General features: G+C 56.7%; 1 protein-coding gene across 3 annotated transcripts in view; it reads left to right on the forward strand.

Moving 5' to 3' along the window:
* CACNA1I (calcium voltage-gated channel subunit alpha1 I) overlaps nt 1-13,428 on the forward strand; it is a 112,241-nt gene that overhangs the window by 39,325 nt on the left and 59,488 nt on the right. For all 3 annotated transcript variants that reach the window (XM_037006920.2, XM_073213901.1, XM_073213900.1), the window contains one exon: nt 8,489-8,586. In XM_037006920.2, coding sequence (XP_036862815.2) covers nt 8,489-8,586 — 98 coding nt within the window. The remainder of the gene's footprint in view (nt 1-8,488; nt 8,587-13,428) is intronic.

The following is a 13,428-nucleotide window of genomic DNA, read 5'->3' on the forward strand; positions in this document are numbered from 1 at the left end:
TTGCCAGTGGACCATGGTTATGGGCATCAGAGGGTCATCACTGGGGCTGTTTGCGGAGACCTTGGGAGCTGGCCTCCCTCCTGCATGGTTCTCTGTGCATTATCTGTGGGTCAGGAAGCATGCCACGTGTCAGCAGAGCCCTGGCTGTCAGTGACTTTACAGCCTGATTTACCCTGGGCTCTAGAGATCTGGTGGCTCTGAAGACTGGGTACTCTGAAGGCCGGGCTGAGGCTGAGTCACCATCCTGGAGTCCCCAGAGCCTGGCCCTGGGCCATCAGGGAGGGGGAGGCTCCATGACAAGTTTTTTCCTATTTGTTGTGTGCAGGCACTGGAGAGAGGGTATCTGGGGCCATTTTCTTTAAGCTGAACTGGCTGTTGGGTGGGTGTAGACCTGGGAAGGTTCCAGTGGGAACCTTGGTGTGGATGGTTTTCTCATTTGCATATAGAGTAGAGGGGGAGAGTGAGGATAACTGCTCATATCCATTTCCATGGAAACGGGATGTTAGATGCTGGGAAGGGTGAAGGGTGAGTCACCAGAGATTCTCAGGCCACAGGTTGACAAACCAGACACCAGTTAGTCATGAGTCAGGCAGGACTCTCAGTTACACGGGCCAGGAACCCTCCAAATGGTGAAGGGATTTATCATTTATTTTCCTGAAAGCTGAGGGGTGGTCTCTGGCTTCAGGTCCAGCTTGATCCAGAATCCTGAAAGATGCCACCAGACAATGTGCCCCCTGTACCCACCTCCATCCCTGGCAGCCCTCTTCCAGGGTCAGGGCTGGTGCACTGCCTGCTCTCTCAGCAAAGGAGAAGACTCCTTTCCTTTAGCAGCTACTCCAGGGTGCAGCAGAGTCCCCTTGGCTTGGCTTGGCTGGTGTGGGTCATGTGCCCATCCCTGAGCCAATCACTGTAGCCGGGATAAGACAGTGTTCTGATTGGTCAGACCTAGGTCAAGACGCCCCTCCCACCGGTGTGAGATCTGCCCCCTCTGTGCCACCTGGCCTGGGAGTGGGGAGGACGGGCCTGGCAGATCCCAGGGCTGTTACTCTCCTGTAGAGAAGGGAACTCTGGGTAGCAGGCAGACACCACCGTTTACCAGAACTAATGTTTACTTACTGTGTGGTGCTCTTACATCCTCACAGTCCTGAGAACTTCAGGTGGTTCACCCCAGTTTGCAGATAAGGAAATGGAGGCCCAGAGAGACTGAGCAGCCTGCCCTAGTCACACAGCCTGTATGGACCAGAGCTGGGATGTGCTCCCCTATGATTGCCAGCAGAGCCCATGCTGACTCACAGTATGAGGGGTTTTACCTTTTCAGATGCCAGAATATTCTAGTTGATGTTCTTCTGAAGACTTGGGCAGCCACTCCAGCTCCCAGAAAGCTGCAGTGTGACTCCCCTGAGATAGACATCTCCCCCAGGCTCTGGCAGAGTCAGAGTGTCTGGTTTCCCGCAGCCATGCCCACCTGACATGGTGCCAAGACTACTTTGGCAAAAGAGCCAGATTTCATGGGAGGCATCTTTGGGACATATATCAAGCAATCGTATTGTGGTTTATGTGAAGTTCAAGCTTAACTGGGCATCCTGTGTGTATGTGGCACCTGTACCCAGAGGTGGTGCCATTGGAGGACTGGCACCCGCGTGGAGCCTTGTGAAGAGGAGGTCCCGGGTCTCACGCTGCTGAGCCCAGAGCCGCCCTGGATCCCACCTGCCTAGGGTCTGTCTGTGCAGCCCTTCCTTCAGTTTTGTGGCTCCAAATCCCCCCTTTACTCTGAACTTGGCCTGAGTTGGTTCCAGAGCATCAATTTTATCAGGCAGGTGGGCTGAATAACCCCTGTTCTGGTCTCAATTGATTTGAGTGAGAATATATGGGTGAAAATGACCCACAAATCAGAAAGCACTGGCCAAGGCCAAGGGTCAACGTTATTACCCCCTAATTCCCACTCTGTTATTTTCTTCCTCCCTTCCCCTACTGAACACCTACTGTGTGCTAGGGGTGGGGTAATGGCGTGGGCTGGTGGTCTAGTGATCAACCATCACAAGCCCGAGTCATCACAGAACTGCCTCCTGACAGATGATCTGCCATTTCCAGCATCTCAGCTTCCTTTCCATCAGCTACATCTTAAATTACACTTTAAGAAAGCCCCTCTGGGCCCCTCACAAACATTGAGGAAACACCCTATTTTTATCAGCAACACACAGAAATCATCTCCTGGGAGGGATATTTCCTAGAAAGACGTTAAATCTCAGTCATTTTATGTTGCTTCTTGTCAGCTCCAAGCTGTTTTTATGATCTTGTCCCTCAAGTTATTTGACAAGCTAGCATGGGAAGCCCACCTCCAAGCCAGGCCCTGGGCTGGGTGCCGTGGACCAGCGGGGACTCTGAGCCAGCCCTGCCCCGAGGCACAGAGACATGGCAGAGCATGCCTCAGAGCCAGATGTGCCCTCACAGAGGCGGAGCAGGGCACAGGGCAGGAGAGTACCTGGGGGGCAGGGCCTGGAAGTCCAGGAAGGGTGCTCCAGGGTGGAAGGACTGGCAAATGAAAAGGCATGCAGACAAAACAGCATGGTGCCCTCTAGGAATGTGGGGTGTTTGGGTGTCTCTGGAATGCAGGGCAAATGGCAGGCAGTGGTGGGGTCATGGTCCGAGTTTCCAGAGGACCTTACTGCCTGGGCTTTCCCTGGCAGGACGTGGGATCCAGGGAAGGGTTTACGCAGGTGTCCTGTGATTGGGGGGCAAGTGTGAACTGATGCAGCCAAGAGGCTGTGATAACAATAGCTGTGCTTATTTGGCTCTTCCTTGTGCCAGGCCCTGTTCTAAGCCCTGAATCCATGTGTGAGCACATTTCATCCTCCCCACCCCCTGGGAGGTCAGTTCAGTGACTCGCTCAAGGTCACAGGGTGCACAAGCAGCAGAGCTGGGTTTAGGACTCAAACTCCACAGTCTAACCTCTGGGCAATGCTGCCCCCGAGGGATATTGGCCCTACTCCATGCGCAGCCATGTGTGTTGTGCTTACCGGGCCCCTGGCCAGCTGAGGGGGTGCTCCAGGTGCCAGAAGGTGGCCTGGCCTGATGCCTGATGAGGTGGGGGGCGGGAGATGGGTCATGCAGAGCTCTGGGATCCCACATTACCTGGCCATGTGACCTGTGCTCTTTCTGAGCCCCAGCTTCCAGATCTGCAGTGGGTCCCAACATTCCTTCCCCCCGGGGCATAGTGAGTAAGGCCCAGAGAGAGTGTCAGGGAACCCTGCTGAATCAGCCAGGACTGAGTTGCCAGCAACAACCACCCAATGCAAATGGGACCGTGGCCCCAAAGGGAATATTGGCTCCATATAGAAAAAACAGGGCAGATCTGGGATTTGGATGGAGGGAGTACTCAGACCATCTGCTCAGGATCCTGCCTCTCCAGCTCTGGCCTCAGCCTTCCTTTGTGTTGGCAAAATTCTCAGGCCACCATGGAGGCAAGATGGCCATTAGCCCCTCGGGGTTTCCAGGCGGGGGTACAGCTAGGGAGAGCCCTCTTCTCGCAGTCCCAGTGCAGGGGCTAGCCTGCCTCTCAGGGCCACTTGGGGTCACATACCCATCCTGAGCCAGTCGTGGTGGTGGTGGGGTGCCCACTGGTTGATGGGTCTGCGGCTCTGGGCCCCTCCTGGAGCCAGGGCAGCTGGGAGTGCTGCAGGGGGGCTCCTCAGCAGGAGTGAGTGGGGGACGCCCTGAGGAACAGATGTCCACCCTCCCTGTCCACCCCTGGCACGACCCCCACCCCGGCAGTGCCACACCCTCTCTCCCTCCCACCACAGAGACAGCCTGGGAACTGGGATCAGCCTCTCCTCCTGGGGTGATGTCAGGACGAAAGTGCTCGCTTTAAAGCAAAATTACTTACCTAATTAGGCGCTCCGGAGCTGGCAGGAGGTAGTGGGGGTTTTTGTTGATTTTTTTTTTTAGACTTTTAGCACCGAAGCTGCGTGATAATGTAACTGTGTAATTAGGAATTAATTTCTCACTCCCGCAAGTGATGTCTTACTTGGGGCCTGAGAGAAGTCAGCCTGGTGGTTATTCACCGCGGAGCAGCCCCTCCCCAATTTCTCTTTCTCGGAGGGGGCGCTGCTCACACAGCTCTCACAGGGGGAGGGGGAGGAGGACGGAGGCGGAGGGTAGCGCCTCCTGTCACAGGTGTCATTCATGCTAAGTGACTTTCTGAGTGCCTGCTGTGTGTGGCGCAGGGCTGGTGTTGGGAGGGGGTGGGGTGGGGTGGGGGTGGGGGATGCATGGCCAGCATCCAACCTGCCAGTGGATGACACCACAGCCCCTCACTTCGCTGGTCCCGTTCTGGGGGACTCTCTAGGCTCTCAGCGGGTGTCTGATGGGATGGCACCCCGTGCCCACGGAGTGACAGCTCATGTGCTTCCTGGGAGCATCTCCCCAATAGGCTGCTGCTCCTAAGTCCTTGGTTCAGGGTCTGCTCTGTGGGGAGCCAGAACAGACAGGAGGTGTGAATGGAGTGTGGGAGGAGCCAGAGCAGAGGGACAGGGGTGAATTCAGTCTGCAGCACAGAGCAGGGTGAGCAGGGGCTTCCGTGGAGGAGGTGGTTTCGAAGGAAAGGTGAAAGTGCAGTGTGCAAAGGAAAGGGACAGGAGCTTGGTGGGCTTGGCATGGTGCCTGGGATGTGTGGCGTGGGAGCAGGGCATCATGGCCAGATTGGAGGGTCTTGAAGGCTGTGTTCAGGGGCTTTGTTATGAGGGAAATGGGGAGCCACTGAGAGTTTAAGTTGGGGAGTGACACAGCTAGATTAGAATTTTAGGAGGTTTTGGCCGACTGAGAAAGCAGGAGGCTAGAGACTAGTGAGGAAGCTACTATGGCCCTAGGAGAGAGGGACGGTGACCTGACTAGGGCAGGGGTTACGTGAGCTGTGAGCAGAGTGTCCCAAGTTGGACTTCTTGGTGCACAGAACCAGCATCAGGATGGCATGGTTCCCAGGTCAGACTTGAACCCACAGCTGCTCCCTCCCAGCAGAGTGCTCTGCCCATCTCTCCCCATCAGCTTGCCCAGTGTCCCCTTTCTATCCTTTTCTCCTCAGGGAAGAATGACAACTACTGGATTTTTCAATGTATACTTACTATGTGTTCTTTATCACTGAAAGCATTTATACCCTACCTTGCTCCCACAGACAGGAGATGAAGCGGCAGCAGAACATCCCAATAGGTTCATGAAATATAGAAAAGAGAGTTAGGACTTAAGAGACATGTTTAGGCAAATGGATTTCCTGGAGGGATCCACAGTGCCAAGATCTTTCATGCTGCTAAGAACTCAGTCATCATCACATTTCCCCTTTTGACTTAACTGTCAGGAAGCTCAGAGCTAAGATCTTGGCACTGAATCTCTAAGAGATTTCTCTTGGGGCCTTTTCAGTGGAGACCCTGAGGGCTGCAATTGCTGAGGTCTCAGGGGAATTTTCCAGTAGACTGTGGAAAGTGTGCACCCATGCTGACGACCTGGAGGGTCAGGTCAGGTGTGAAGGAAAGGGTCTGGGCCAGTGTGTCACTCTAGGTCACCCAGGCAGTGGCTGCCTCAATCCCCTTCAGAGATGGGCCCAGGAGTCTGATCATCCTCCTATGAGCTGCTTGGAGTCTGAGAGGCAGTCATATCCTAAAACTTACTACTTTTGGGTACTCATGGTCCTCAGTGACAACCAGTCACAACTTGTATCTCACTCAAGACCCAGGGCCCAGACCTCCACTCCTTTTAGAGAAACACAAAAGAAGGTGAAACTCATTTCTCCTTATGGGGCCTGAGTAAACAGGGCGTCTGTAGCCATTTCCCGTTCTTGTCCCCCAGCCTCTCCTGGGGCAGGGGCCAAGGTGGGCACCCTCACTGAAGAACCAGCAGCCTGGGACTGGGGGCCACTGGCTCTTCAGGGAGGCATGGAGCCCATGCAGAAGCACGGGAGCAGTAGGGTGTCCTGAGGGCTCCCACAGCAGGTGCGCTCTGGGTGGCTTGTAGCCGCAGGGCTGCCTGGCCCGGGGAGGCTGGAGAGGGGCGAGGGGGCTCTGAGTGATGTCGCTGGCTCTGATGGGTTAGCACAGGTGAGGATGAGGACAGCGCCCGGCAGGCAGCAGGCCCTCAGCGAGCACCCGTGTCCCTGCCTGCCTGCCCGCCACCCGCGGAGCAGCTATTTTCACTGAGAGACCCTGGGCTGGCGTCTGCTGGGGCTCAGCAGGTGTGCCCGGGGCTCCTGAACCAGCGCTGGGTGGGTTCAGTCTGGCATGGGCTGGGAACCCCACCTCCAGCCCACCCAGCAAGGCATAAACCCAGCCTGGGGGGCTGGATCTCCCCAAGGCCTGGTGCCAACCCACTGGCAGGGTGGGGAGAGCCAGGGCGGAAGGAAGGGGGTCTGCACTCATGGGGGTGGGGCACAGGGCAGGGGCTGGCTGGGCCTGGCTGCCTGCGGTGGGGTGTCTGTCCTAGGCTGGGTGTGTGTGTGCACACGCCTGTGTGTGCGCCTGTGTGTGCCAACCCCCCAGCACCTCCGCCACATGCATGGCTTGGGCTGCCTGGAGAGCTCTTTCTACAAAAAATGAAGATGACAGTTAGGGTAACCCATGCACGGAGTCCTCATACAGTTCCACTCCTCCGGGGCCCCCTAATCAGATCGCCCTCTGCCTTCACCCCCTGCCCTGGGCGAGCCTCCACCGTACCCCCTCTGCTGGCTGCTGCCCCTGGCACCCCCTCCTCCCGTGCCCCAGGTCTCTGCCTCTGGTTCTAGGTCTCTCTCACTTTTTTGGTCATGCCTCCACATCTGCATTTGGGCGCTGGCAGGAATGTGCGAATGAGGGTGTCGGAGGAGTGAGTGTGTGTGCGTTTTGCGTGTGCACTGAGGGCTGTGTGCAGGTGTGTGACTCTGCGTGTGAGGGAGGGGGAGAGAGTGCACGCATGGCGGCTGGAGCCTGCATCCCAGAAAGCTGGGGGATGGATGCAGGCATTTCAGGCAAAGGCACTTTCACTCAATTACTCTTCAAGCAGCAGGAGGGGGTGGCGGCTTCACAACAATTGGACAGGTTTGCATGGTGTGTAGGAAAAGCCTTCATTTCCTGCTGACGGTGGTGACAGGTGGAGCTGGCAGCAGTGCCAGAGCCCCAGGGTGGTGTGTTTGGGGGTGGGGAGGAAGGGTCAGGCTGAGGCTGCAGGCCCCAGGGGCCTGTCTTTCAGGTGAAGAAAGGGGGGTGGGTAGCAAATGAGCAGGTAGGGTCTAGTGGAAGTGCAGGGAACCACAGAGGGGATCCTAGAGATCTGCCTTCTGTGGAGATCTAGGAAGACTTCCTGGAGGAGGCAAACTGCCTTCAAGGGGCTGTATGGCTGGTTGAGTGTGGAGGGGGTGGGTAGACCTGCTTGGTGAGGCTGAGGGGGAGAACGAGGACTATGCTGAGAGCCCCAGTGTTGTCTCTGCCTTTATGTCTCTCCCCTGCCCAAGTGGGTACTCCTGAGGGTAGGGGCCGGGTCTGACCTATTCCTGAGCCCTTAGCACATAGACTGGCCTGGTTCATTGTGGACTCATGGGAAAAATTCCAGGACTCTGGGGCATCTGCAGGGGGCCTTAAAGCATGAGTATGATTTCAATGGACAGAGATGAGAGGGGCATTCCAGGCAGAAGGGACAGCGGGAGCAAAACCTTGGGGTGTGTGTGTGCGGTGAACCCACAAAGCTGGAGCCTGGCACCTTGCAGGGGGCCAGCTAGGCTGGCCATCCCAGGGAAGAGTGGATCTTTGCTGCAGGCAAGTGCAGTATGCCTGCCATCCTCCCAGAGAGGTAGCCTGTGACTCCTGGCCTGGTGTGAGACCCCGGTGGAACTTGGAGGCTGGCAGCGCAGGGAGGGAGGGGCAGCTCAGGTGTGGCTCCTGGTCGAGCTCCTGCCCACTTGCCAGGTGGTCTTACAGCCTCATCTGTGAATGTGAGCGGCTAGTCCTGGCTTGGAGGGCCCAGGGGGTTCGAGGAGATGTAAGGACTCTGGCTCGGCTCAGGCCCCACAGCACGGGCTTGACAGATGCTGCTTCTGTGACTGTGACGTCCAATCACCCCCGGGGTCACTGGGGGTCTCTCAGCTCCTTGGTTCTCCGCCTCTGGGGAGCAGGGCTAATCCTCCCTGTTTCAGAGGCTGCTCTGGGAGCGGAGGGGGTGGGGGCGGTGCTAAGCCACCAGGCGTAGTGCTGGGGCATGCAGTGAGGACCCGAGGTCTCTGCTTCTCCATTCCCCCTGCCTCCAGCCGCCTCACTGGGTATTCAGGACAGTAGGGGGTAGAGGTAACCGGCCTTGCTTACAAAGGAGACAGCGAGGCCACATGGCCAACGGGGGCGTCGCCGGGATTCTGACCCTTTCCTTACTTGCCCCTTCCAGGCGGGTGTGGGTGTGCACGGGTGGCCAGACTGCGTGGCCTGGTCCCTGGTCCCTGATGCCCCCCTATTTTGTCCCTCATTCTCCTCCCCTTTCTCTGCAGGATGGTTGAGTACTCCCTGGACCTGCAGAACATCAACCTGTCGGCCATCCGGACTGTGCGTGTCCTGAGGCCTCTCAAAGCCATCAACCGCGTGCCCAGTGAGTTGCCCCCGGGGCCCTCCCCATGTCCACTCCTTCACTCAGAAAAGACTGACCGGTATGTTTCAGTACCAGGCCTGTGCTGGGCACGGGGATCCTTCCATGAGCTGACAGGTGTGCCCTGCTCCCAAGGGGGTCACGGGCCATTCGGGCACTGGAAGGTGGTCCTGGCACCTCTGAGTCCCGAAGGAACTTGGACTGCAGCTTTCTGGGGAGTCTGGTTTGCAGGGACAAGGCTCCTGGGGAGGAGGGCATTGGCCGTCCAAGTGGCCACCTGTGTGTGAGAAGATGCTGCTGGTCCGAGGGGGCGCACTGGGCAGTATTTTACTGGGGAGGCCCCAGGTCTTTGACATGTGCTCACTCACTGAGAACTGAGCTCTGTCGCCCACCCACTCACACACCCACCTGCTCACCCATCCACCCATCTGCTGTTAAGAGTGGTCATCTCCTAACACCAAACCCTGACATCTGCCCAGATTCATATAGCTTTCCAAGCTTTCCATCTCCTTGATTTCTTTTGAGCCTGTGAGGGAGGTGGACGATCCTCATGACAAGCTGAGATGAAAGACAGGGACTTGGAGACATGAGGTTTCTGCTCAAGGGGTCCTGACTCCTCAAGCAGTGCTCTTTCCACTGCCCTGCGTAGGAGTGAGATGGGAGACAGGAAGGACAGGCAGAAAGCCCTGTCCGCAAGGGGTTTTAGCCCTGCTGGGGAAGGACAGGAAGTTTTATGAGCACCTACCCACCTCCTGTGTGCAGGGGACTTGATATACTGATGGTTGATTTCATCCTCTCAACAACCTGTGTGAGAAGCTCAGAGATGTTAAGTGGCTTGCACAATGTCACACAGCAATTCTGTGGCACAGCGGGAATCTGAGCAGGGCTGTCTGCCTGACCTGAGCCCAGCTCCTTCTCTGGCTCTGTCTGAACCCTTGCTTCTCTTCCCTGCCTGAGCCTCAGTTTCCTTATCTGCAGAAGAGGGAATGAAGTCTCCTGTTACCTCTTCCTCCATGGTCACTCCCCCAAATCTCAGCCCTGGGGCCCTGGGGCCCTGTCACCTGCCCCACCCAGCTAACCTCTCTGCAGCTGGGCTGCTGTGAGTGCCTGTGCAGCAGCCTATGCGGCTGGCCTGATTCTGGGCGGGCCTGGGGGGGCAGTGAATACTCTGCTCCAGAATACTCGTGGGGAAGGTGACGGGGAGGGTGGCGGAGCTGGCTAGGCCTGGAGGGTGGTCTGACTGCTGTTTCGTTCTGAGAGGGGCACGCTGGCTCATGTTGGGCAAGGTTTGGCAGGGGCTCCGGGTGTCTGGCGTCTCAAGGTTGCACGTACAGGGTCACCTCCCCACACATGAGCCTTGAGGAGGGGGAAACTCCAGGGGCCCCTGAGAGCTGCTGTCCTGAGGGAGGGGTGGTGCTCAGTGATGAAAACCAAAGCCTGGGGCAGGTGGGGAGGAGCGGTTCATCTGTACCACCTTCATTCCTCCCCCCTGCCCTGGGGAAACTCTCCTGGGGGCAGGAAGGGACATCCAGAGAGGCCCTGCTAAGTACCAGCTTTTCTCTCTCCTCATCTGTCCACCAATCCTACAAGGCTCCTTGTAGCTCAAAATCATCTTTACCCCATTTAACAAATGAGGAAAATGAGGCCCAGAGAGGGCCATGACCAATTCAGGGTCACACAGCAGGGACTAAAGAGGAGCCCAAGTTTCAGAGCAGCCCACCTTCCAACTTAGCACGTTCCTCTCCCTCACCCACCACCACTGGGACACTGGCCATAGGGGTACTTCATTCACTCAGCACCCAGAGCCATGCCTGGCATGTAGAGGGCGCTTGATAAATAAATGTGTTAAGTGGACATGCTGGGTGAGTGTACTGAGCAGCTGTCCTCTACCAGGGCCACAGTGCTGTAGGTGTGCAGAGAGGTGCCTGGGTGTTGTTCTGAACCTTGGTCTTGGGATCTGACAAGCATGGGAACAGTGATGTGACATTTGAGAAGAGATTTAGGAGCAGGGAGAGATAGGATAGACACACGGGGTGTGGGTCTCTTTCTGTGGGTAGGTTTCTGTACATCTATGTGTGGGTGCATGTGGGGTGCATGTGGGTGTGAGGGTCTCTGTGTCCACAGGAGACCACGTGTGTACATGTGTGCATGTGAGGGGTGTGCACATATGAGGGTGTGTGTACATGTGGAGATATATATACGTATGAGGTGTATGCGCAAAGGGTGTGCACATGTGGAGTGTGCACATACAGGGCGTGAACATGCTGGGTGTGCACATGGGATGTGCACATGTGTGTATGTGCATGGGGTGTGCACACATGGGGAGTGCACACATGGTGTGCACATCAGCATGTGCACATGAGGTGTGTGAGCACATGGGGGTGTGCAGATAGATGTGTGCATGCACATGGGGATGTCACACATGGGGAGTGCACATGGGGTGTGTATACATGGTGTTCACATGGGGATGTGCACACATGGGGTGTGTGCAGATGGTGTGTGTACACCTGGGGGTGTGTGAGCACATGGGGGTTTGTGCATGTGGCCTGTGTGCACACGCAGGGGTGTGACGCCTGGGTCTGTCCCCCCAGGCCCCCTCCCTCCCTGTCTGGCTGCAGTGTGTGAGTTGCTCATTAGGCGGCTCCTGGCAGTGGTGGTCACTTCCAGGTCCTCAGTGCCAGCCGGCACGGTTCTCTGGAGAAGGACAGGGATGCGCCCTGCGTTCCTGGAGGCTCCAATTTTGGAGGCTTTTTTGCCCAGAGAGGAGTTCAGGTCCTTTCTCAGGGGCCTCTTTCCTGCTAATAGGCATCTCTGGGAGCCCCAGGTGGCAGGAGCTGGGGAGTCTCTGCTTCCTTCTCTGAGCTGATTCCACCTCTTATCTAACAAAAGAGTCACTCTCTCAGACTTAGCAGTGGGGAATGCCGGGAGTGTGAGCCCTTCGGGATCCAAAATATAACCAATGTGCCCCCCACCCCCAGTTTAGAAACTGCCCAGTGCTTCCCCTGGAAGCAGACCTTGAGGTTCACATTCATGGGTAATTTAATTAATGGGACCCTCAGGCTGTAGAAGCAGGTCTGCCAGTCCCCACTCATTTACAGGAGGGGCAGTTTTGATCCTAGATGCCACATACTCTGCCCAGAGTCACCAGGGAATGAGGGGCATGGGAGGTGCACAGTCTCTTGGAAGTGCCTTCTAGAGAGGTCAGTTGCCTTTTTTTCTAGATGTTTCCCTGAAACATTCCAAGTCTTCCCATTGGCCTTTAAAACTGCGTCTGCCCTGGGATATGTCCTTTTCAACAATAGCCCATAGCTTTCAATTTCACCACTAGGTGGCAGGCTAGAGAGGTGGGACGAGGCAGTCAAATTACAGGTTATTAATTGCAAAGCTGTGGAGAGTGGGGTGGCTGCCCGCAGTTTAAACTGCAAACCCGCAACACGGTCAGCCAGGAAGAGGGTTTGGATTGTCAGAGAACTCAGCCTCTGATTGTGAGCTCTGCTAGGAGCCCGCTGGGTGACCTGGGAAGTACCTTTGTGTCCCTTGGCCTCAGTTTCCCTGCTTGCACAAATCAGGTTTAGATGTGTGGTTCTTGACGTTGTCCAGGATAGATGAGGCACCTGGGAGTCACAGTGCTCTCCACACAATCTTATAAAATCTGTCTCTCCACCCCTGCTGCAGGTCTCTGCCCTGGCCACTCTGCCTTTGCTGGATAAGGAAAAGAGACAGTGTGGAGGGGAAGGTTGGAGAGGGAGGGAGGCAGCACCACACTGTGAGTCGGCAGGCTGGGGTCCTTCCTTGCTGCGTGACCTTTCACAAGTCACTATCCCTACCTGGGCCTGGCTGGATGGGGCTGGATTGTCTCTGAGAGTGCACCATCCTGGCAACTGCCACCTTCAGGCCTCACCTGGCCCACACACCCCTCAAACTGCTGCACTGCCTCCCAAAGCCCATTGGCCATTCCGTTTAAATACAAAAAGTGCTTTTTTTCCTCCAGTAAGAAACTAGGGCAGTCACTGCTAAGGCCTGAGCCAGCCGAGCCTGAGCTGCTGGCCCAAATCTGCTCCTGGCCCAGGCTGTGGGTGTTGGGGGAAGAAGCCTGGGGACTCGGGGCAGATGCTGGGCATGCTCTGCTCATGCCCGGAGCCCTGGCAGCTCAGAGTCTCTGGTTCAGAGATTACCCACCTCTGTGCAGGGGCCTCTGGGCTGGGCCTGGGCTGCGGGCTCTGTGCAGAGGTGGAGAGCGTGCTGCCAGAGTGGGAGCGGGGACAGCGAGGTGAAGCTGACAGAGCTGTGGGGAAGGCCGCCGGCAGGCCCCAACCGCAGGACCAGGAGCTGGAGGTTTGCTGTGCACTGCCAGGCCCGGGTTCTGACCCCAGGGCCCCCACTTGCCCGTTATGGGACCCTGGGCATGCCATCTCCTTTCAGCGCCTCCCTTTCTCTGGTGATGAGATGGGGTTACTAGTGCCGATTCCCACATGCTTTTGTAAGGGTGAAATGCTGTATTGTGTAAAGAGCTTAGTGCCAGGCCTAGTGTGCATTAAGTGCCCAGCAGGTGCTACTATTATTACGAAGATGCTGGAGTGTTGAGGGTGGAGGGTGGGCGCATCCGGACCTCTTCCCAGAGGCTGGTTTTGGGAGATGCTCATGGAGTGCACAGAGGGTAGGAGGGCGCTCCTGACAGATGGACTGCATGTGCAGAGGTGGAGAGAGGAGCCGTCCTGGGAAGTGCTGGCTGGGCAGGCACTGCCTGTCAGGGGAGGTGGGAGGTCAGCTTGCTGCATCTCGGGACGATAAATGGCAAAAAGGTGATCAAGTGCCACGGCAAGCCCATCACATTGCTTTACGTGG

The sequence above is a fragment of the Manis javanica genome, chromosome 10 (genome assembly GCF_040802235.1).
Source record: "Manis javanica isolate MJ-LG chromosome 10, MJ_LKY, whole genome shotgun sequence".
Lineage (NCBI taxonomy): Eukaryota > Metazoa > Chordata > Mammalia > Pholidota > Manidae > Manis > Manis javanica.